This window comes from Chrysochloris asiatica, unplaced genomic scaffold (assembly GCF_000296735.1).
Source record: "Chrysochloris asiatica unplaced genomic scaffold, ChrAsi1.0 scaffold00088, whole genome shotgun sequence".
Classification (NCBI taxonomy): domain Eukaryota; kingdom Metazoa; phylum Chordata; class Mammalia; order Afrosoricida; family Chrysochloridae; genus Chrysochloris; species Chrysochloris asiatica.
In genome coordinates this window covers 8,842,689-8,868,603 of record NW_006408606.1, presented here as the reverse complement: position 1 = coordinate 8,868,603, position 25,915 = coordinate 8,842,689, and the positions used below count along the sequence as shown (strand labels likewise).

At 37.7% G+C, this 25,915-nt stretch overlaps 1 protein-coding gene across 1 annotated transcript in view; it reads left to right on the top strand.

The window, feature by feature from the left end:
• Positions 1 to 25,915, top strand: part of KIAA1109 (KIAA1109 ortholog) — a 340,787-nt gene that overhangs the window by 99,483 nt on the left and 215,389 nt on the right. The window contains exons 19-24 of the mRNA XM_006866287.1: positions 445 to 672; positions 1,592 to 1,729; positions 14,657 to 14,836; positions 18,837 to 18,965; positions 19,689 to 19,808; positions 21,519 to 21,799. Of these exons, the coding sequence (XP_006866349.1) occupies positions 445 to 672; positions 1,592 to 1,729; positions 14,657 to 14,836; positions 18,837 to 18,965; positions 19,689 to 19,808; positions 21,519 to 21,799 (1,076 nt within the window). The remainder of the gene's footprint in view (positions 1 to 444; positions 673 to 1,591; positions 1,730 to 14,656; positions 14,837 to 18,836; positions 18,966 to 19,688; positions 19,809 to 21,518; positions 21,800 to 25,915) is intronic.

The window sequence follows — 25,915 nt, the reverse complement described above, 5'->3', positions numbered from 1 at the left end:
TCTGTTTTGGAAGAAGTGCAGCCAGAGTGCTCCTTGGAGGCCAAGATGGCTAAACTTCATCTCTCATACTTTCGACATGTTATCAGTAGGGAACTGTCGCTGGAGAAGGATGTCATGCTGGGTAAGGTGGAGGGTCAGAGAAAAAGAGGAAGACCCCCAACGAGATGGATCGGCCAGGTGACATCATTGATGACGTCAAGTGTGGCAGCGATAGTGAGGTTGGCTCAGGATCGGACATTGTTTCATTCTACTGTGCATGGGGTCGCTATGAGTCGGTTCCTACTCTATGGCACCTGACAACAACAAACAACAACATTCTCATTGTAAGGAAATAGTTCTAAAGTTTTTATTAAACACAGGACATTACGTGGATACCGAGTTTACAAATCTAGGGATCTTAGGTGAAACTTTATTTGATAGCAGTTTGTTTTTTCTTAATTATAGGAAAATTACTTTGGAGAGGATGACATGTATATGGATTTTGAAGAGATTATTTCTAGTCCTGTTCTGTCACTGTCAACATCATCGAGCTCTGGGTGGACTGCTGTTGGAATGGAAAACGACAAAAAGGAGAATGAAAGTTCAGCCAAGTCAATTCATCCACTTTCTTTGCGTCCTTGGGATATTACTGTGCTTGTTAATTTGTACAAAGTTCATGGGCGTCTTCCTGTTGTAAGTATCCACATATCAAGATAGTGTTGAGTATATCATGAAATCCACACAATCTAGGAAAATGATACACACATTTGTGTACATGCCCATGTAGATAATTACTCAATAACTTGTACATTTAATCCTTTACTTTCATTTCATAAGGCTAATGTTATTTTCTTCAAATATGGTTACTCTGGATATGTTATCATTCATAATTTTACTTTCTGTTTTAATTCTTTAAGTCTTTCTTTGCTGTTCTGTGTAACTTTAGAACATTTTGCCTTGACATTGAATTGCTGGGTTTATAGTTAACCAGATAGGTATTCTAGAACTTAAATTTCTCTAGATCTTAGACCAGATTGGGGTCTTATGGTAGACTTATGGTAGAATCCACTTCCAAAAGGTTGACCTTGGAGGTTAAATTTTGTCAGTCATAGACTTAGCTGACAAAATTTCTTCATTCACTATAAGGATGCCCTTAGACTGTTGGAGCTCATTTGAATGAGATTATGTTTCCCAGAAGGCCTAGGCTTTTTGGAGCTAGGCCTGATAGACAGGGACTCACCAGAGAGCTTTGTGGTACATATACAGGTTATAAGTCATGAACCCAGGGTTGCACATCAGAATAGTCACTTTTGGTGCTTATGTAGCTGTCCTTATTATGTACAGAATAGTTCTTTTGTCAGTAAAGAAATTAAAAAAAAAAAAAAATTTGAAGTCTCTTAATCCTGTTGTGACACTGTAGGATAAACACTGGACTGCTGACTGTAAGTTTGGCAGTCCAAACCCTTCAGTTGCTTCATGGAAATCCCATGCAGGTTTATTATACTTGACGGAACTTAACAACAACAAATCATAGTAAATGTTTTTATTTTCTTAGACTTCTTGGTCTTCACATTTTCTGTATTTTGATGATACTATTTTACTTGACTTTTAGCATGGAACTACTGATGGTCATGAGTGCCCTACAGCTTTTTTGGAAAGACTATGTTTTGAAATGAAAAAAGGATTTAGAGAGACCATGCTACAACTTGTCCTGTCACCGCTGAATGTGTTTGTCAGTGATAACTATCAGGTAATGTCAAAATAACTTAATATAATGACTTAGGGATTTATTATTGAAATTTATGTGCTCAATAATATTTATATGTATAGCTCTTTAAATTCAAAACATTTAAGAAGTTTTGTGAATACATATGAAAGATCATTTGATTATGAATTGTGTTTCAAAAATCTGTTTTGTTTTTGCTGCTTCCTATTGATATGCTTTCCAAACAATTATATTTTATATCTTTTGATTTTTATATATGTAAAGAAATACTTTATGATTTTTTTCATGCATTTATAGAAGGAAAAAACTAATTGTATAAAATGTTGATAGTTTTTGTTAAAAATCACATTAGTATTAATATTTGTTGTTGTTTTTATTAAGTGTCATTGAGTTGATTTCAACTAATAGCAACCCTATATGGAGGGTTTCTGAAGAGCCACTGGTGAGTTTGAACCATTGACTTTGCTGTTGAAACAACCTTGTGGTCCAGTGTTTATCCTACAGTGCCACACTAGGATTCCAGTATTAATATTTGTTGTTGTTAAGTATTGTCGAGCTGGGTTTCTGAGGAGCGGCTGGTGAGTTTGAACCACTGACCATGTGGTTCAAACTGGCTTTGCATTCCAGTGCATTAACCCACAGCGCCATGCCAGGACTCCCAGTATTAATATTGTTGTTGTTGTTGTTAAGTGCCGTCGAGTCGGTTCCGACTCATAGCGACCCTGTACAGGGTTTCCGAGGGTATAAATCTTTACGGGAGTAGAAAGCCTCATCTTTCTCCCGCGGAACGGCTGGTAGTTTCGAACCGTTGACCTTAAGGTCCGCAGCCCGATTCGTAACCATTAGGCAACATCATATTGACGAAATTTGGAAATGGATGAAAATAACTATTATCACTGAATAGTACATATGAAAAATATTGAAATGATGAACTATTTGTTGCATGTACATTTACCACAATAATATAGTTAAAAAAATATTATTGAGCACTATAAATCTTCAAAGTGTACATATAATGAATATATAGTCAATGACATTCATATAGCTCACTTACAAGATATTTTGTTAATTTCTTACAGATACCTATGGGATTCTTTTGAAAGCAAACCAATGATACTAATCAAGAAGGAATATTTTACATTCCTGACTTGATTTATTATCACTTTATTTTTACATTTTAAATACTCAAGTGCTTCTTTTGGCACCTGCCACTACAAGACTCCCTTCTCTACTTTTAATCAAGTTATTTGCTCCAGAAATATTACTTTAGACAAATTAATACAGACTAAATGAAATTACAAACAGGAAGGTGAATTTATACCAAAGATCATATTAAATGTTATACACTTAAAAAAAATAAAACTCTTCTACTGTAGCCAACGACATTTTTCTTTTTAGAATTTTAATTTATAAATGTATATAAATATATATAGTGTAAGCACTGGACTGCTGACCCGAAAGTCAGTGGTTCAAACCCACCAGTCACTCCTCGGAAACCCTATATAGAGTTGCTATGAGTCCGAACCAACTCACCAGCACTAACAACCACGATATTTATTATTCAGCTACATATTTGATATAGCTGATGTAATAATAAGTAAAATATAGCACTTAATATATGCTAGACATTGGTTTTACTTGTTCTTGTCTCAGTATGTGTATTTCTATTTTAAAGCTTTTTATTTGAAATAATTGTAATTTCATTGGAAGTTGCAGAGAGGTACAGAGAGGTCTCATTTACCCTTCACCCAGTTTCCCCTAATGATTGTATTATACCTAATTATGATTGCCAGTGTTTTGTACTGTTGAGTCAGCTTTGATTTGGAGCCACCCTGTTAGGTTGTTTAGGGTGTCCGAGAGTGGCTGGTAGGTTTGAACTTCTGACCTTGTGATTATCAGTCCAGTGCTTATCCTATAGTGCCCAACATCAAAACCAGAAAATGACACTATTACGATGTGTGTACTTAATTATTATTTTACCACTTGTGAACATTTCTGTAACTGTAACAAAATACATTCTGTATGAGTTGTATGTTGTTGTTAAGTGCCATCGAGTTGGTTCTTGACCCTTTGAGACCTGTATAGGGTGTCCATGGAGCAGCTGGTGAACTTGAACTGCCAGCTTTGTGGTTCAAACCGACTTTGCAGTCCAGTGCATTAACCATTATGGTGCATTAACCAGCACCATATCAGGACTTCAAACCTCACAAATGACTCTTGTCCTCCACTCTGTTATTGTCCATTAGAATTGATTGCTTTTTATTCTGTAAGGTGAGTGTGTGTGTGTGTGTGAAAGCCTGCCCTCTTTTTCAGTGTATAGGTGTCCTTGCTATAATAAAATCCTACAGAGTGGATAGTTTTAAAGAACAGAAATGTATCACCTAATGTTTCTTCTGTGGTGCTGTTGGGAAAACACTTTACCGCAAGGTTGGTTTGAACTGTAAGGTCTGCGGTTCTATCCCATTAGCTGCTCCTTGAAAATCCTATACAAGATCGCTATGAGTTGGAACTGACTCGAAGGAACTTAACAACAACAATAACGTTTCTGGAGGCCAGAAATAAAAATGTAAGAGTACTAACAGTTTTGATTCCTTTTTGAAAGATTCTGAAAGTCCAACTGGTCCATGCTTTTCTCCTAACTTCTAGTGACTGCTGGCAATCCCTAGCATTTATTGGCTACATATGGATGTGTCTTCATTTGGTCTTCCTCATGTGTATGACTTTGCATTTTTTATTTATAAGACACTTCTTAGAATGGATTTGGATTTCTTCAGTCAGATGTAACTGATAGTGCCTTAAAGAAAAACCCTCGCAGGCAAAGGGTTCCGTATATCTTTTTGGAGGATACAATTCAGTCTTTAACAGTATTAATAAAGGTAGAAGGGGAAATCTTCTCTTTTTGTAGGTGAATTTAAGAATCTCTTAGATGAATGAGTAACTCTGATAACACTTTTTAAAAAAAAGTTTTTATTTTGAGTAACTATACATTATCAGGAGTAGCAATGTGGGTTAAAGTGCTGGACTACAAAGTCGGTTTGGACCACAAGGTCAGCAGTTCAAACTCACCAGTGCTGTTTGGAAACCCTAATAGGGTTGCTATGGGTCAGAATCGACTCGACGGCACTTAACAACAACAACAATACATTATCATTTCATGGCAAGAAACGATAGAGAGAGATCAGTATACCCTGCATTCATGCCTCAATTCTAACAATATAGTAGTATAAGATCATAAGTTCCGTCATAAGATGCAGTACTGGAAGCACTCACTATTCTGTGTTAAGAAATTTGAAAGACCAACTACCTGTCCAGCTTAGACAAGATCCATATTTGTGCCTATTTCAAAGAAAACTGACCCGATAGAATGTGGAAATTATCAAACAATATGATTAATGCAAGTAAAGATTTGCTGAAGATAATGTAAAAATGGAGTCTTGATGTGGCTTTGTAGGATAAGCACTGGACTGCTAATGGCAAGGGCGATGGTTTGAACCTCCAACTACTCGGAAACAGGCTCACTATGGATCCGAATCAACTCGAGGGCAATTAACAACAACAATGCAAAAATGGTTGCAGCCTTTTAGGATGCTGCCAGAAATTCAAGTTGGATTTAAAAGAGGACATGGAACAAAAGAAATCATTGCTGACATCAGGTGGATCTTGGCTAAAAGCAGAGAATTCCAGAAAGATGTTTGTTGTTAAGTGTCATCAAGTTGGTTCCAACTCATAAAGACCCTGTATAAGGTTTCTGGGGAAAGGCTTGTGAGTTTGAACTGCTGACTTTGCAGTTCACACCGACCTTGTGGTCCATGCTTAGACAATAGTGCCACACCAGGACTCCATAGAAAGATATTTACTTGTGCTTTATTGAGTATGCAAAGCCATTCAACTATGTGGGTACTAACAAACTATGCAAAGAATAGAAATTACAGAACACATAGTTATGCTCATATGGAATGTGTGCAAAGAACAAGGGGCAGTTGTTTGAATAGACCAAGGGGATACTGTGTGTTTTAAAATAAGCAAAGGTGTGCATCCAGGTTGTATCCTTTCATCTTACCTATCCAGTCTGTATATGAATAAGAAGGTGGAATCAGTATTGGAGGAAAACTGTGATATGCAGATGACACAGCCTTGACGAGGACTTGAGGTACTTACTGATGAAAATAAAAGACTATAGCCTTCAGTTTACAACTCAGTATAAAGAAAACAAAAATACAACTGGACCAATAAACAGCATGACAAATAGAGAAAAGGCTGAAGTGTCAATAATTTCATTGTATGTGGATTCACAGTCTACACTCATGAAAGCAGCAGTCAAGAAATCAATTGATGTTGGACAAAGCTTCTGCAAAAGAGCTCTTTAAGGTGTTAAAGAGCAAAGCTGTCCCATGGAGAACCAAAGTCCTCCTGACTCAAGCCAGGGGATTTTTCAGTCACCCCATATATGTGTGGTGGTTATGAATCGGGCTGCGAACCCTAAGGTCAGCAGTTCAAAACTACCAGCTGTTTCGCGGGAGAAAGATGAGGCTTTCTGCTCCCGTAAAGATTTACAGTCTCGGAAACCCTTTACAGGGTCGCTATGAGTCAGAACCGACTCCACGGCACATAACAACAACAATATATGTGTGGAGAGTGCATTGATTCCATAGAATAAGCACTGACCTGGGAACCATGGGAGAAAGATGAGGCAAAATTTTACAAGCCTTGGAAATCTTATTACAGGGTCATTATGAGTTGGAACTGACTCAATAGCACTTAACAACAACATATACGTGTGAAAGCTGGACATGAATATAGAACAGAGAAGAATTGATATACTTGATTATGGTTTTAGAGAAGAGTATTAAAAGTACCGTGGATTGCCAGAAGAACAAACCAATCTGTTTTAGAAGACGGATAGCCTGAATGTTTTTAGAAACAAGAATGGTGAGACTTCATCTCACTTACTTTGAACATGTTTTCATGAAGGACTAGTTCCTGGAAAAGGAAATGATGCTACTCCCTGGAAAAGGACAACAGTTATGAGAATGGTGTAGAACCTGGTACTGTGTTGTTCTGTTACATAGTTTTGCTGTGAGTCAGAGCCATTTCACAGCACCAAACAACAAAAGTACAGTATTAGAACCAGGAAATTGACATTTACTCAATCCACAGACACTATACAGATTTCATCAGTTTTGCATGCACTCATTGATGTGTGTATTATACATTTAATTTTGCATGGTTTTATTAAGTACGCATTCATTTGATCATCGCCACAACCAGTATACAAAACAGTTTCATTACATGAGTGAGTCCCTTATGCTGTTGTTGGTAGTTTTAGTTCCAACTCATAGCAACCCTATATAAAGGAGCTGTAAATCTTCATGGAGCAGAAAGCCTCATCTTTCTTTCACAGAGTGGCTGCTAGATTCGAACTACTGATCTGGTGGTTAGCAGTCCAACACATAACCCGCCATGCCACCAGGGCTCCTTTGAATTCCTTGTTACTCTTTTTTTATAGACATTGCCACCTTCCTTACTTCCCAGTCCCTAATGCTGGCAACCACTTATATGTTTTCCATCTTTATAATTTTGTCATGACAAAGTGGAATCATACAGAATATAACTTTTACTGTTACTTTCTTTTTTCTGTTAGAAAAGTTTAATAGGACCACTTTTTTCACAAGCTAAAAACATTGATAATCATAGGAGTCAATGAACTATAGAACCTCCAGTTGGTGTATGGAGTGCTGTTGTGACGCTGTGTATTAATGCGCTGGCATGCAAAGTTATTGAAACCGCAAAGTAGGAGGTTCAATCCCTCCAACCTCTAGTTGGAAACCCTATACAGGTTTGCTGTGGATCCTAACAAACTCCATGGCGCTTAACAACAAAAGTTGTTGTATGTAAATAAACTCTTGGATAGCCTTAATTATCAGTTTTAATTGTGCCCATTGTCGTATTGCAATCATTTGCAATTGAGTTGTAAATATTTTGCAGTCTATTCAGATTCCTTAATTAAGGACAAACATTAAGAATTATAAGACTAGACTATAACTGATTAGAATACCTAAAAAGGGTTCTAGAATTTGCCCAGTGAAATAGGCCTCCTGCAAGGAGGACCATAGGTGGAATCCTGAAGTGGGGTGTTCCCACTTGAAAGGACAAGCAGACCAGCTTGGAATAGCTAGAGGAACAGAAGATAATTTTTGAAAGAAAGACTAACAGGAAAAATCCAAAATAAAAATGGCAGTCTGATTGGCTACTACAAGAACAAGCAAGTTTTTCACTGGGGAGCCATCAAGGCAAACAATCAAGTCTCTTTAGGACAAATGCCCCTCCAGGACTGAAACCCAAAGGGAACACATAAGCAGGCATGTAAGCTTGCTGGCGACCACGTTGATCTCCTAATGAATGGAAGAGAGGGAAAGGCAGCAATGAAGATATGGGCCGAGTTTGACCACATTCCATAGACTCCCATTGACCTTTGCTTGCTCCATGGGCTGAGGAGCCCCCTGGTCTCTCTCAGGTCTCTTCTTGATTCAGCTGCTACTGCTACGCTGCCACTCCTCTAGTGTCACACATTAGTGTTTCAAGGGTGAGGACATTCAGTGAGCAGTGATCTTGGTTTCCAAAGTATGCACTTCTCTCCGGGTTCTTCTTCATTAATGGCAGAGAGAGCATATCTCCTGCTTCCAACGTACCTCTGGATACAGCTGGCAAGAAACATTGTTTGCTGGGGTTACAGACCATGGCTAAGATGACACTGCAACCCGCTGCTCCATGCATCTGGCTTGGCCACTCCTCCGGGCAGAGGCACTGCATCAGAGACCCAGGGGACCATACTGGGATGGGCGCACCTTGCAAGCATGGGACTCAAAGAGCTGGGATGTCATAGCCGTGGGCCCCCCGGCATGAGGATGTCAGAGTGGAAGCTCCAGGCAGTGATTGAGATGTTGTGTTCACTGTCACCGTCACCTGGGAGCCTAGTGGGGCCCAGGCACTGCCCCTCTCTCCCATCTCCTTCCTCATCTGCCAACCTCACCTACTGGGCTGCACCGGGAACCTGCCCTTGCCCATAGCCCACTCTCACTCCTGTCTTTATCCCCTGGCACTGCCGTCTCCACACGAATCGTCTCCTTCTTCTCATCCTGGCCCATGCAGGACACCCACCCTTGTCCAACGCCAACCCTAACCCCAATCCCAACCCCATCCCCAACACAAACCCCCCTCCAGCCGTGCATTTGCTTTTTATTGTAATTATGTATTGGTATTTGATTTTTATTATAATTATGTAGATAAAACAATTTGCAATTTCAGCATGTGGATAAAACAACATGCAATTTCAACAAAGTCACATGTACGATTCAGTGACTTTAAATATGTTCATCATTTTATTTCAGCTCTCACCATTAACCATTCTTGAAATTTTTCTTCCCACTTAACAGAAGCTCAGTTGTTCCCTTATATCAACTTCTACTTTAGCTCCTCCATTTTTAAAGGTATTAGCAGATAAATATATAGATAACTAGATACATGTATATCTATATGTAGATATTTATGTATATATATTTTGAGGTTATTGTCAGGGATTCACATCACATCTTGTTATAGAGGTGATGCAAATTTCTATCATCTGAAGTATAAAATATGATTTATTTGGGGATTACAGAAAGAGTTCATGGAATGAAGATACAAAGGTGATGGCAGATACCAGTGCTGTTTGATTTCCTAGATACTTATTGTTAATCACTCCAAAGACAAGGTTATCTGCTTAACCTGCTTATATTTTATAGTACAGCCATGACTATCTCTAAGAATCTGAATTTTTCTATGTACTATTTAATGACTTTTCATGGTGGTAGACTTTACACTTATGGCTACCCATAAGGCTCAGTGCTGGGTAATCCAACTATAGCTGCTTATTTCTGGTGGCCTTTGTCTCAGCTCTAGGCTTCAAGGTAAAGGATTGTGTTCAGCATATGAAATTGCACATTTAGAACTTTGTGGTCATCTTATAAGTATAATAAAATGTAGACTAGAGTCTTTATTATTCTATGTAGACTATGCCTGTAGGAGAGATTAAGATCTAGATGCACTTTTGAACCAGAAAAAATAGATATGTAAAGCTTTTATTCCTTTATTTATTCCGAGAATTTGGAGTCCTGGTGTGGCAATTTAGAATAAACACAGCACTGCTAACCTTAAGGTTGGTGGTTCACACTTACCAGCCATTCCTCAAACACCCTATACAGGGTCACTGTGAGTTGGAACAAACTCCTTGGCACTTAACAACATACTGAGAATTACTAACTTTCAGGATCAGAAAAGATCTTTACTGACCATCATCCTCAGTTCTGTCAGATAAAAGATAAGGTAGTAGATGGATTCATTAGGTGATTTTATGTAAAATCACACATCTTTGATGAAAATCAAATAAAAATTACATCAGTACTATTCCTAGAGTTACTATTATAGTCATACTTTGGAATTTTATTTTTAAATACTTTATAAATTAAATTTAGCCCTTGAAATTGTTTTCTTTTTAATCATTTTCAAAGTATGTTGAAAGTAAGAAACACTTACCTGTTAGATACTCTGTGCACATGAGTATACACAAATAAACAAAAACTGCCATAATACAGCTTGCTTGGTAAGTACCTGTGAACTATCACAGTGTAGATTAGTATGGTGAAAGTGCTAAGAAGACTTGCTATAAAGAAGTCTGTCAATCTTTGTTAGGTGTAGTGTAATACATGCTGAAGAAGACAGAATGATGCTAACCTGGTGGAGAAGATAAATACTGAGGATATTAAAACTCAGATAAATAATATCAGTTGTGCAGAGGACTACAAAAAGAGTGCAAGATACTTACGGGTTGTCCCCGATTTCTAAATAGCTAGAATACCATTGCCCTGGATTTCTAAAAAGCTAGAAGATCATTCTAAAAAGGGTTACCAATTCCTAATCAGGATTCCTCCATGCATATTGTATTCTTCCAATCACAGTCTGTACACACCAGAAACTCCAGATTGTTAGGACACAGAAAGTAGTTTTATCACAATAAAAATGGTTCCATTTTTGGATATCCAACTTAAGATGACTATTATGGTGGGTATGATGACTTCCCCACTTGTACTCCACTCTGTGCTGTAGGTGAGAGACTTATAAAATGGCAAGCCTACCCTCTGCCATCTCCCCTGTTTGATAGACATATTGGGTATGCTGAACACTTATGTTGAACATGTTTCCACCTAGCACCATAGGTGCTGGACCCGAAGATCCATTGCCTAGTTATTTTTATACCCTAAAGCCTAGGTCACGTGGTACGTGACAAATATCAGTCCTTCGAATGTGGGGAGCAGTGGAGGCTCATCATGTCCACTTCTTTATAAGGCTTGTTGCCAGGAGATCAGTTGGGCTCTCCTAGCACATTTGTATACTTAGTGTTTTAGCCACTATTTATCTGTCAGTTGGCGAACTGTGGTGGCTTGTGTGTTGCTGTGATGCTTGAAGCTATTTTAAATACCAGCAGAGTATGGCACCCTGATGTGGCACTGTAGGAAAAGCACTGGGCTACAAGGTTGGTTTGAACCACAAGGTCTGTGGTTCAAACTCACCAGCCACTCCCTGGAAACCCTAACACAGGATTGGTCACTATGAACTGAAACTGACTGGATGACACTTAACAACAAGAAGGGTATTTTAGAAAACAGTGACATCTTAATTACTCTGGTTATTTTTGTAAATCAAAGACTTAAGGCCAAATAAAATTCCTTGTTCCATAGAAAGTATGAGGTGCTTTGGTCACTTTGAGGTCTAAGGTACATCTGACCTAGGACATGGTATTTTTAGTTGCCTCATATGTATGTGAACGTTATACAGTGAATAAATCCAAGAAGCATCCATGCATTTGAATTATGGTGTTGAAGAAGATTATTTTAGGTACTATGGACCCCCAGAAGAATAAACAAATCTGTCTTGGAAGAATTATAGTCAGAATGCTCCTTAGAAGCGAAGTTGATTTCTTATACTTTGAACATATTGTCAGGAGGAACCAATCCCTGGAGAAGGACATCATGCTGGGAGAAGTGGTGGGCCAGCAAAAAGAGTTAGAATCCAAAGAAATGGATTTACCCACTGGCAGCAATAATGGGCTGAAACATAGTAATTGTGAGGCTGGTTCAAGACCAGGTAGTGTTTGGTTCTATTGTGCATAGGGTCACTGTGAGTCAAAGGCAACTCAGTGGCACCTAACAGCTGTCATCTAGAGGAGGAGAAATCTTTTTTGACAAAATTAATTCCTAAACTGAGTAGTGTTGGCAGAGTTAGCTAGTGATAACTGGAGAGATTGATGGGCACTAAAGAAAGGAAGGATTTTGGATGTATGGTTATTCTAAGGAGATTAGATTTTAAATAGGAAATGGCATCATCTTTCCAATTTTAAAAGATCTCTGTAGTTGTTTTTAGAATATAGAACAGAGAAATGTGAAAGTTAATACTGGGATGGCCAGTGTAAAGCCTATTGCAAATTGAAGGTACTGGCAAGGAGTAATGTTTGGACCAAAATGATAACAATAGAAATAGGAGGAACTCAGTGCATTTGAGCAAGGTGGGAAAATACATTCAGCAGAACGTAATGACTGATGGGTAAAACATCCCAAACTTAACTTGAATCTGTGTTTCTAATAATCTTCTGTGGAACTACTCTTCCATGGAACACCCTCTTTTACAGTCTTAGTAATTTTCTCTGAAATGTATATTGCTTTTTAATAATGAGGATATGACTACCAAAACTTACGGAGGTTCAAGCTGGAATTAGAAGAGGATGGGGAATGAGGGACATCATTAGCAACCTATGATACGCAGATTATACAACCTTGCTTACTGAAAGTGAAGAGGACTTAAAATGCTTGCTGATGAAGATCAGACACCATAGCCTTCAGTATGGATTACATCTCAATGTAAAGAAAACAAAAATCCTCACCACTGGACCTATAAACAACATTCTTATCAATGGAGAAAATATTGATGTTGTCAAGGACTTCATTCTTTTTGGATCAACCATGAACACTCATGGAAACAGCAGTCAAGAAATCAAATGATGTATTGCATTAGGCAAATCTGCTGCACAAGACCTTTTTAAAGTATTGAAGAGCAAAGATGCCAGCTTGAGGACTAAGGTGTGCCTGACCGAAGCCATGGTATTTTTAATAACCTCATATGCATGCAAAAACTGGACAGTGAATAAGGAAGATTGTAGAAGAATTGATGCATTTGAGTTATGGTGTTGGAGGAGAATATTGAAAGTGCCGTGGGCTGCCAAAAGAACCAACAGATCTGTGTTGGGAGAAGTATCTACACCCAGAGTGCTCCTTGGAGGCCAGGATGGCCAAACTTCGTCTCTCATTCTTTGGACATATTGTCAGGAGGGACCAGTCACTAGAGAAGGATACCATGTTTGGTAAGGTGGAGGGTCAAAGAAAAAGAGGAAGACTCCCAGCAAGATGAATTGGCAAAGTGACAGTATCAATGGGCTCAAGCATGGCAACAATTGTGAGGTTAGCCCAGGACTGGGCAGTGTTTCATTCTGTTGTGCAGTGTTTCGCTATGAGTCTGTACCAACTCAGTGGCACCTAACAACAACAACCACAACAACAACAACCACATATGACCATCAGGAATCCTGATATGACACTGTAGAACAAGCACTGAACCCGCAAGTTTGGTTGGAATCGTAAAGTTGGTGGTTCAAACTTACCAGCTGCTCCCTGGAAACCCTATACAGGGTCACTATGAGTCAAAACAGACTTGATGGCATTTAACAGCAACATATAATTTTCAGAGTCCAGGTGTGACACTACAGGTTAAACACTGGACGACTAACTACAAGGTTGGCAGTTCAAGTACAGCTGCTTCTTGGAAACTCTATACAGTGTCGTTATGAGTTGGAATCACCTTGATGGCACACAACAACAATATAATTATGCTTGGAGATCAAAGTATTTATCCCTCACATATAAGGGGGCTTCAGAGAGTTTGTGGAAAAATGGGATTAAAAGATAATGAAAAATTTCCATGAATTTTTTGAAGCCCCCTCATATATATGTAGTTGTTGTTATTAAGTGGTGTTGAATTAATTCTAAAAAAATAGCAACCTCTAGGGTCCAAGGAGCATCTGGTGGGTTTGAACTGCCAAACTTATGGTTAGCAGACCAGTGCTTATCCTATACTACCACACCTGGTCTTCAAAATCTATTTGAAAGTTGGCTTTTTTTCCCCTAGTATCTTCATTTAATGATCTAAATGGACTTGTTCTTCCTTGTTTTTTTCTTCTTTTAAATATTTTAAACTCATGAGTCTTAGCTTTTCCACAAAAAGGTTTAGTCTCTTACATTTCCTGTCAATTGGTGTACTTATTTCTTTTTATTCATATGGATACTTACCAGTTAGAGAAGATCTGCATACTTTTTAGGACTTGGCTGTCTTGCTTTGTAGTGGAGCTCTTGTTGGTATTACTAAAGCAATTTGACTCAAAGTACTTTTTTTGGTCCAAGATGTATTAGGAGCTTGTGGATTCTTAAATCTTATTTTCCTTATTTGTTGTTATTATGTGCTGTGAAGTCAGTTCCGACTCATAGCGACCTGGTACAGGGTTTTTGAGGCTGTAAATCTTTATGGGAGCAGAAAGCCTCATCTTTCTCCCGTGGAACAGCTGGTAGTTTTGAACTGCTGACCATGAGATTAGTAGCCTAATTTGTAACCACTACGCTATTTTCCAGATGTTGTTGTTGTTGTTGTTAAGTGCCGTCGAGTCGGTTCCGACCCATAGCGACCCTGTACAGGGTTTCCGAGGGTGTAAATCTTACATGGTTTAATTATTCATCTCTAGAGAGACGAAGCAAACAGAAATTATTTTGTGATTTTTCTTGTATTTCCTTACTGTCTTAATGTTATTGTTTTCAGCAGCGACCTTCTGTGGATGAAGTACTCAGGGATGGTCACATCAGTTTGTCTGGTCTGCAGTTGCGAGCACATGCTATGTTCTCAGCAGAAGGTCTTCCTTTGGGAAGTGATTCCTTAGAATATGCATGGCTAATTGATGTGCAGGCTGGAAGCCTTACAGCTAAGGTCACAGCACCACAGGTATGGATTCTTATAGTATTTTCTCCTGATTTACTTAATTTTTTCTTTCCTTACCTATCTCCCCAAGGTATCCTGTGTGTCCATTATGAATGTGCATTGCATTTTCATTAATGACTTTCAAATATCCTGATGACATTTTGCTTTTCTGGATAGAAGCTGTTTTTCCCATTTAGAATTATACCAGCTGTAGGTGAGTCAGAGACAAATTTCACTTTTCTGAAACACATATAATTGATGGGAATAGTGATCTATCACTCCCACTATCAGTTACTGTCAAGTTGATTATAGCTTATGGTGACCTTGTGTGTCAGAGTAGAACTGTGCTTCATAGGGCTTTCAGTGATTGATCTTTTTTTGTGTTCTTTTGGAAGCTGACCATCAGGCCTTTCTTCTGAGATACCTCTGAGTAGTCTTGAACCTTCAACCTTTTGGTTAGTAACCAAGTGCAATACCTATGTATACTACCCAGAAACTATATAATGTTATATAAAACCAAACCAAACTCACTGCCTTCAAGTCAGTTCTGACTCGGTGACTTTATAGAACAGAGTACAACTGCTCCATAGGGTTTCTGAGACTGAAAATGGTTATAGGAACAAGCAACCTCATTTTGTATCTTGTGGAACAGCTGATGGGTTTGAACTGCTGTCTGCAGTTAGCAACCCAGTGCTTAACCATGTGTGCCACCAGGGATATTTTTATTATGGTAGTTAGTTGTATATAAGGAGCCCTAGTAGCAATGTAGAGTTTCCACGACTATAAATCTTTATAGTGACACCAGGGCTGTAGGTTAATATTTCTTCATAATTCTTTCACGAATTCAACCTTTTCTTTGGAAAAAATACTCAGGATGAGAACTCTTCCAGAAATCAATTAATATAATACTTAAATTATATTAGTTGACACTCCACAGTTGTAACAACCATCTTTTCCTAACTAATATATGGAATAAGTGTCTAAGAACTTTGCTTTCTTATCTATTAAGTACAATTTTAAAGTAGCATTTATGATGCAGAAGAAGGCTTTATGATGCAGTAGCTAAGCACTCAGCTGCTAAGGTTGTTAACTGAAAGGTTGGTGGTTCAAAGTCAACAGGTATTCTGCAGAAGAAAAGATCTGGCAGTCTCCTCCCTCTAAAATTACAGCTGAGGAAGCCTTATGAGGCAGGTTTACTCTGTCCTCATGTGAGTGTGGAGGCTCTCTAGGGTAATTGAACCACAAGGCTGGCAGTTCAATCCCACTGGCCACTTCTTGGGAGAAAGATGTGGGTTTCTGCTCCCACAAAGATTTGCAGTCTCGAAAACTATACAGAGTCATGATATATTGGAACTGGTTAGATAGCACTCAACAAGAGCAACAATAATCGTTTCCCTATGGGTTGAAATTAACTCAGAAAAAGCACACAATAATAATTTATGACGCTCAGGTAGAATACTTAACCTATTAAGCCCTAGAGCAAGACAGCATCTATTATACCTGCTATTAGTGATCTAGGATTCTTGGTGTGATGCTGTAGGATAAAGTGCTTGACCGCAAGGTTGGTTTAAACCACAGGGCCAGTGGTTCAAAGTCACCAGCTACTCCTTGGAAACCCTATGCTGTTGTTGATTGCTGCTGAGTTGGTTACAACCCATAGTGACCCTGAATTGGGTTTCCAAGGAGTGACTGGTGAGCTTGACCGCTGACATTGCAGTTCAAACTGGTTTTGCAGTCCATCTCATTACCCTACAAGGTCATACCACGACTCCTAGACACCCTATACAGGGTTGTTATGAGTGAGAACCGACTCAACGTTACTTAACATTAGTAATATATAATAATATAAGATATGAGCTGGGCTGCTAATCTCAAGGTCAGCAGTTTGAAACAAGGAGCTATTCCCTGAAAGAAAAATGAGGCTTTCTGCTCCCATAATGATTTATAGCCTTGGCAACTCTATGCAGGGCCACTGTGAGTCAGAAGTGACTTAACAGCACACAACCACCACCATTAGTGATATGATTTCTGGTTTAGAAAAAGAAAAATGGAATTTAAGTATATGTGGTCCAGAGATTCTAGGTGTGATCCTTTTGCATCACTATCCCTTACAGCCCTTTTTTGAAGTTCTCTGGTAGCGTAGTGGTTATAAATCGGGCTGCGAACTGCAAGGTCAGCAGTTCGAAACTACCAGCTGTTCCGTGGGAGTAAGATGAGACTTTCTGCTCCTGTAAAGATTTACTGCCTCAGAAACCCTGTACAGGGTCGCTATGAGTTGGAACTGTCTCCACGGCACATAACCAACCAACATAACCAAAGGATTATTTAGTTTTAGGAATGGACTATTGCAGTTTATTTGAATAGCCATATTACTATAACCTTCTACCTGCTGAGTCATATATTTAAGATAATATGAATGCTTACCTTGGCATTTCAAAATCTGGAACATGATAGAAATGTACATACTTAATATTGATAAAAATTTGCAGGATGAATATCAAACACATATAACTTACTAGTTGTTGTTGTTAGGTACCATCGAGTCGGCACTGACTCATAGTGACCTGTGCACAACAGAATGAAACACTGCGTGGTCCTGGACCAGCCTCACAATTGTTGCTATATTTGAGCCCATCACTGCTCTAGGGGTCTTCCTCTTTTTCTCCAACCCTCCACTTTACCAAATATGATATCCCCAATGACTTTTCTCTCCTGACAATATGTCCAAAGTGTGAGAGACGCAGTAATGACAAAAGGATAAAACATTTAGAACTCTTGTATACCCGAGACATTTTTAGTAGGCAGAAAAAATTAAGATTCTAAAAGTAATAGGAAAATGAATGGGATTCATAGAAGATATTTTGGAGTTGAGTGACATTTCAGTATAAATTGGAATGTATAAAGAAATATATAAAAATAGATGGGACGATCCAATGCTCACTGTCCTCTTATTTATTTCCTTATTATCCTCTTCTTCTTTTACTTCCACTAGTATACACTTGAAAACTGAAACATAAAACAAAGCAGCTTGTTCTGTAACAAGTAATTAGAACTTGCTGGTTCTGTAAGACTGGATGTGGTTGTTCTTAAGTGCTGTTGAGTCAGTTCCGATTCATAACAACCCTGTATAGCCTTTCTAAGGAGAGCTGGTGGGTTTGAACTGTCGACCATGTCATTCGCAGTCCAGTGCCGATCTTACAGTGCCACACCAGAAGTCCATAAGACTGGATACAATTCCTTTATTCTAATGCATGCTGGATTCTTGTATGTTTATAAATTGCCATAATTAGAAAATGAAGCTCTTCTCTTTCTTCAAATAGAATCTTGACATGGTTTCCATAACCATTGTTAATGTTCGTTTGGTTTTTTTGTATGTTTTAAAGGTGGAATTCATGTTTTCCAAGAGTTAGTTACATAATTTTTGGAGGGATAATCATGTATAACCATCCCTTTATGTTTTTATTATTAGTAACTCTAAATTATAAAATTAAGGAGTTTTTTAATGATAGTTTAGTATTTAAGAATTGATATATGGTTAAGTGAATTCTGTTTATTTATAAATTTACACTTATTAGCCAGTGTGTTTTTATCATCAAAATATCTAGTTTTCCAAAATTATAGTTCAATATGGTAATTAAATTTTAAAATATTTCACAGCAATACTTGGTTTCTAGATAGAGAATTTTAAATGCTTTTTTATTCAGTAGATTTCATTTAGTCTTAAAAAAGATAAAAAGAGAAGACATAACCTTGAAGAAAAGTAGTTAATTTAGAAGCTACTAAAGTGGAATAGTTCATTTAAAATGAGCTTTCATTTTGGTAGTTCATTTTGTCATTCACAAGTGAAAAGTAACAGAGGCTTATAAATGATGTCAAAGTAGAAAAATAATAACGAATAGATTATGTAGCAGCAGGTATAGGACAGCTTTTGGGTTCTTGCAAGCTGTGCTAATATTCATAAGATTTTGAATGCTGAACACTTGTTTAAAATGCTATGTTGTCACCTGTCACTGCTTATTTGTAGCTGGCATATCTCTTAGAGTGGGGACAGACATTTGTTTTTCACGTGGTATGTCGGGAGTATGAACTGGAAAGACCCAAATCAGTAATAATATGTCAGCATGGAATTGATCGTCGGTTCTGTGAATCCAAGGTACTTTAACAAATAAGTTAGCAGTTTATAAATACTTGTAAATTTTTAAAAATGAAAAATTATCTGGGCTCTCAGCTATAAATCAAATGCACATATCCAGTAAGTATACAACTATAGTCCTGTTTTGTTTTCCCTTTAATAAAATTATTTTTCAAATTCTTAGTTATTATAAATGTTTAAAATATGTGATTATTAAAACATGCATTCAGAGATGAATGGAGATATTATTAAAATGTTATGTCAACTCTTATACTTATACTGTCAATACTCTTATGATACTGCAGTATTGTACTAATCCTTAGGATATAACTAACTGTATTTATATAGAAGATTTCGAAATTGAAACAAGAGGAAAGTTAAATTCCTTACATAACATGATTTATAGACCACTGGAGCATTTCTGTTCTCCTACATTGTGACATTGCTTGTTTATCAAATTCACCACCTTAGGTACTCATTTTGAGTATATATATATTATTGAAACTCACACACATATATTCTGTCAATTATATTAACCCGTTTGAATGAAAATGATTACATGGTTATGTAAAGTTAGTTTTCTAACTGTTAGCAGTTTAATTGCTGGTGATTTAATTTACTATTAGCAAAATTAACAGAATTATGTAACCTGAATTTTCTTTCTTTATATAAGTAGATATACATAAGTACCAAAATAATAATTTGGTTTTGATTAATTAGCTGTATAATTCCTTTTCATTTTAGTTGAGTTGTATTCCTGGGCCTTGTCCAGCTTCAGATGATTTGAAATACACTATGACTCGTTTAGCAGTAGATGGAGCTGATATTTATATTGTGGAGCATGGCTGTGCTACAAATGTAAAGGTAAATGTAGTTCTGTGTTTTGCCAAACCAAGCCTCAGTTTCTTGAAATATAGCACACATTTATAGTTTTTCTTCTCACAGAACACAGACAGTCCTCAAATTATGAACACAATCTCTTCCTTCTTGTGTCTTTAAGAATTTTTCAGGACTTTGAACCAGTTGCCAGGTTCAGTCATGGCCAAGGAAGTATCACTGGAGCAGATCTGAATTTTTTTCGTTTACGGTGAACTGAAAGATAATTGGGACAGGAAAAATTTAATCTCCTTACAGAGAGAGGACAGTATAAGCGTTCATAGCAACCAAATCTCTTACCCTTGGATTTTGAGCACAGTCCCAAGCAGCACTACTCTGCTTAAAGATGGTAGCTGACGGTACTGTTCTGAATGTGTGTTGTTCTCCACAGTCCTTCCTATAATCAAGTCTCATACATCAGGCTCCTGAAAGGGCTTACTACACCTGTTCTGAGTTTGCCATTGCAGGGCTCTGACCCATAATTTTTCACCTTCCAGGTATAGTTCTGAATCTGTCAGATTTTAAAACTTCAAGTGGTTTTGTTTCACTTCATAGGCCATGGCAAACAGTTTATAGGGCAAGTAGTTGTCTGTGAATTGGACATTCATAGCCTGGGTATTGCCTGTACTATAAAGTTTTAGGAGGTGGCTTTATATTTTCTACTCATCTGTGTTCTCTTCCAGTATTTTTTTTTTTTTTATAGCATACGTTTACTGTTTTTAACCCTATCTAAATTATTATTAACAACATTGCTTTATAGCTTGATTATAAACTGGTAGACTGTATGGCAAGCATATAAACTGGTAGTGTTTTTAGATATTCTTTTAAAAAAGATGCATGCATTAGATTTGATGTATTTTTATTTCCAGCCTGACTTCTGCAAACATTTGTTTGCCACCTCTGCTTTATGAATGGTCATTTATAATCTTTAAAATGTTTCTAACTTTTCTGTTGCTCTTTTCCTTTGATTCTCTTATTTCTTATTAAATGTTTAATTATTTGTTTTCTGTTGTTGCATTTATATTTTAGGTTTTCCTTCATGCGTTTGCATTTGCCTTGAGCCTTTTTGCCTTTCTCCTCTTCTGTTTTTTTTTTTTTTTTCCCCTCCCTTTCCCTTCTGTTTGGGTTTTGCATACCTTTTCCTCTTTATGAAATGAAACACCTGTTTTTTATTTTTCATTTAGATCTTTGAACTGGTTCTTCCCAGTTTCGGTCATGGCTGATAAAGTAAATTTGGAACAGACCCAAATTTGTAAAATGTAGGTGTACTGGAATGATTAACAGGAATGGGAAAAATCGTGCTGCTCTACTAGAAACTTCCTATTCTTTCTAGAAAACTGTGTGCGTCACATAGCATCCTAATCTGTTGACTGGCAGAGTTGGAAATAGCTGTGCTTGGCTTAGAGATGGCAACCAAACGAATCACTTTGAATATGTGTTGCTTTCCACAGTCCTGGTAGTAATCCAGTAATCCCCCACTAGGCTCCTGAAAGAGCTCACGACACGTCGCCCCATTTCATACTTAACTTGTAACTTTTGCTGTTCAGAATATTCACATTTTACGAATTTTAATCGGTTCTGATTTTACTTTGTTGGCCATGACTAAATGATTTGACCTAGATCAAAACCCTAGTTTATTCTACACTGATTAAAAATACTTAAGTTACATTTTGTTCCATTTTCTTCATTCGACTTTAGATGGGTGCTATCCGGGTTGCAAACTGTAATCTCCACAATCAGTCGGTTGGGGAAGGAATAAGTGCTGCAATTCAGGATTTTCAAGTGAGACAGTACATTGAGCAATTAAACAATTGCAGAGTTGGACTTCAGCCTGCAGTTCTACGGAGGGCATATTGGCTTGAAGCTGGGTCAGCCAATTTAGGACTTATTACTGTTGATATTGCATTAGCTGCTGATCATCATTCTAAACATGAAGCACAAAGACATTTCTTAGAAATTCATGATGCCAGAACTAAGAGGTGAGTGAAAATTTTAAGAATAGTAACAGTTACAGGTAAAGGTCGTAAATCTAGATAGAAATAAAAGAAATTCTGTTGTTTGGAATGGAGTAAGAACATTTGAAATAAAGGTTTAATATGATTGTGCTGCTAATTTTTAACAGGATGTATAGGGATCTATTGTTTAAGTAATCACATCATATATACTTCCTGTGGTGATGGTGTGGTTGTTTTCATATGTGTTTCTGATTCTACTCTACATTGTCAACTAAGTCTAAGTTACTGTCAACAGTGAAGCACATTTAAAGTACTCATTCCAAATGGCATTTTGTATAGCACTATTCGTTTTTACTTACCCTAGCCTTCCACTTCCATTTCATCACTACTAGAATTCACTTTTGTTACTACTATTTACTGTGCAAAATTCATTTTGTGAGCTTTCAAGAACTACGAAAAAACTAAGGGAACTTAGACCTGTTTCCATTGTTGTTTGGTAAATGATTATATCTGCCTTTTAAAAAATTGCCAGAGTATATTAGTAAATCACTTACTTTGAAAATTACAGTATGACATTTTTCATGCTCATCTCCTTTATGTAACGTGAATACATGCCTGTTTCGTCTTGAATCACAAGGTCAGTGGTTCAGGCTCACCAGCCACTCCTCAGACACCCTATACATGGTCACTATGGGTCGGAACTGACTCAATAGCACTCAACAGCAACAACAACAATAATGAAGAAACAAAGGGAAAATAATTATTCTAATCCAGTCACATGGAGTCCTGGTGTGGCACTGTGGCTTAATGTGCCAGACTGCAAAGCCATTTGAACTACAAGGTCCATGGTCAAGCTCACCAGCTGCTTCTCGGAAACCCTATACAGGGTCACTATGGGTCGGAATTGACTCGATGGCACTTAACGACAACAATAAAATCCAGTCACACAGACTTCTTTTATTTATATTCATTATTTTTAATATATTTTTTTAGACTTGAGATCATCTGTATTTCCGCTTAATTCTACAACTTTTCATTTAATTCATATTCTAAGCACCGACCCACATGATTATTTTATAAAAATTGTTTTAAAGAAGTGATTATACTCTACTAAAAAGTAAACCCTTCTTTACTTAACATTGACCATATATTTCATTATATAAATTTTCTTCTCTAGCACTATAATTCAAATGCTGCATTGATTCTTCTATGGTCTTCCTTATTTATTGACCAATTTCCATATGCTTATGAGGCTATTATAAATTCCATGGCTTCTGTCAGGCACACCTTAGTCCTCAAATGACATCTTTGCTCTGAACAATTTAAAGAGGTCTTTTGCAGGAGATTTCTCTGATGCAATGCATCATTTCTTTTCTTGACCACTGCTTTCCTGAATGTTGATTGTGGGTCCAAATAAAATGAAATCTTAAGAAAACGTCAGTCTTTTCTCCATTTATCTGTTATTTATTGGTCCAGTTGTGAAGACTTGTTTCCTATATATTGTGAAGATTTGTTTTCTATATATTGAGTTGCAGTCTGTACTGAATGCTGTAGTCTTTGGATATTAATCAGTACTTCAAGTCCTTTTTTCTTCCACCTAACAAAGTTGTGTCATGTACATATTGCATGCTGTTAATGAGTGTTCCTTCAATCTTGATGCCGCATTCTTCTTCATATAATCCAGCTTCATGGATTATTTGCTCCATGTACACACTAAATAAGTAAGGTGAAAGGATAAACCCTAGTGCACACCTTTCCTGATTTTAAACCATTCAGTATCACCTTGTTCTGTTTTAACAACTGCCTCTTGGTCTATGTAGAGGGTCCTCATGAGTACACCCATTCTTCCCAGTGTTATCCATAGTTTGTTATGGTTCACACAGTGGAATGCACTTGCATAGTCAGTAAAGCACAAGTCAACATGTTTTGGTAGTCTCTGCTTTTAGCCAAGATCCGTCTGACATCACCAATGATATCCTTAGTTCTGCATCCTAATCTGGATCTGGCTTGAGTTTCTGGCAGCTCCCTGTTGATGTACAGTTGCAATTTGATTACTTGAATTAATGATACTGTTCAGTGATTTTCATATTTCGTTAGGTCACCTTTCTTTGGAATGGGCACCAATGTGGTTTTCTTCCAATTGGTTAGCCAGGTAGCTGTCTTTGAAATTTCTTGGCATAGTTGAGTGAGCATCTACAGTGCTGCATCAGTTTGTGGAAGCATTCCAATTTGTATTCCATCAATTCCTGGAACCTGTTTTTCGCCAATGCCTTCAGTGCACCTTGGACTTCTTTCTTGAATACCATAGGTTCTTGATCATATGCTGCCTCCTAAAATGGTTGAGCAACTATCAATTCTGTTTGGTACAGTGACTCTGTGTATTCCCCCCATCTTCTTCTTCTTCTTTTTTTTTTAAGTTTTTATTGTGAATTATGTGGGTTTACATGGGAGAACATCAGTTTTACATTCATCTTATCATATTTCATTTCATGGTAATGATCACAATCCCCTCCATGCATCATCAAATAACCAAAGGGTACACTACACAGGCCCGCTTCCCTCCCATCTTCTTTGTTTTATGTTTTATTGTGAATTATGTGATAATTTACATGGGAGAACATTAGTTTTACATTCATCCAATTGTATATCATTTCATTGCCATGGTTACAATCCCCTCCATGCATCATAGCCAACCAAAGGGTATATACCCTACAAGCCTGCTCCCTGATCGTCAGCATATAGCCCCTCTCCCTCTCTGGCTCTAAAGTCCCCAGCTGCTCCATCTCCCCACGTCATCGTCTCTGCCTCCAACTCAGGCATCACTGCTTCTCTGGGTAGGGTCCCGCTTACCACTCTTCTTCCTTGAAGGTTCCAGGGACCTCCGCTTCTAGACTGAAAAGTTAATCACTCTCCTCCTTGCTACAAAATGTCTACCTTTACATTTCCAGCCCTCACAATCAGTCCTGATGACAGTTAATCACTGTTGTATCACAGAGACCTATCCGCATCTCCTTTCATCAGCCCAGCCTAGACAGATTGGGTACTACTCAGTGGAGATTCTACCTTCCTCCACGTCCTCTGGATCTAGGTTCCCTCTTGAAAGCTTTTAAGTCAGTCACTTCTTGCCTTTGTAGTCTCCCCCACCCCCACCCCCATTTTGGGTAGCCAATGTCCAAGTTGTCCATCCCTGTCTACTCTGTGTATGGAGGGGGTGGGAATGATCCTTGCTGTAAAGATTTGTTCCCTCTTTTGACCTAGGTGTAGGTCAAGTTCATCAAATTGTATCAGATTACTCTTCTTTTCCTCTTCTTTTTTCTTCTAGTTGAGCTCTGATAATCCAGTCATTGAAGCCAGGTCAAGTGTGTATTATCTGCTAGTGTGGGTGTTCTTGTGCATATGCCCTCTCTTCTTATCAGCTGGACGCTTCACTCTCCACTCTAGTCCTCTGTCCTCCTATCTTCTTTTGATACATCCTGCATCATTCAATGCTTTGCCCTTAGAATTCTTCAATATTGTAACTTGGGGCTTGATTTTTTTCTTCAGTCCTTTTCAGCCGTAGAGATATTGAGCATGTTTTTCTTTTTTGGTTTTCTAACTCCAGGTCTTTGCACATTTCATTATAATATTTGACTTTGTGTTCATGAGCTGCCCTTTGAAATTTTCTTTTCAGCTCTTGTATGCCTTATTTCTTTCAGTTGTTTTAGCTTCTTTACATTCAAGAGCAAGTTTCAGAGTTTCTTACTACATCCAATTTGGTCTTTCCTTTTTTCCTGTCTTTTTATTGACCTTTTACTTTCTTCATGTATGATGTTCTTGAATGCCATCCCAGAAGTCTTCTGCTTTTGAGTCATCAATGTCTAATGCATCAAATCTGTTCTTGAGATGGTTTCTAAATTCAGGTGGAATATACTCAAGGTGATATTTTGACTCTCATGGAGATGTTTTAATTATCTTTAGCTTCAACATAGGAGAAACTAATGCTCTGTTCCACAGTCTGCCCCAGGTCTTGTTTTTGACTGATGATGTTGATCTTCTCCATTGTATTTTCCCACAGATGTTGTCAGTTTGATTCCTGTGTATTCTCTGTGTATAGTCATTGGTTATGTTGTTTAAAATAGGTTGTTGTTGTTGTTGTGTGCC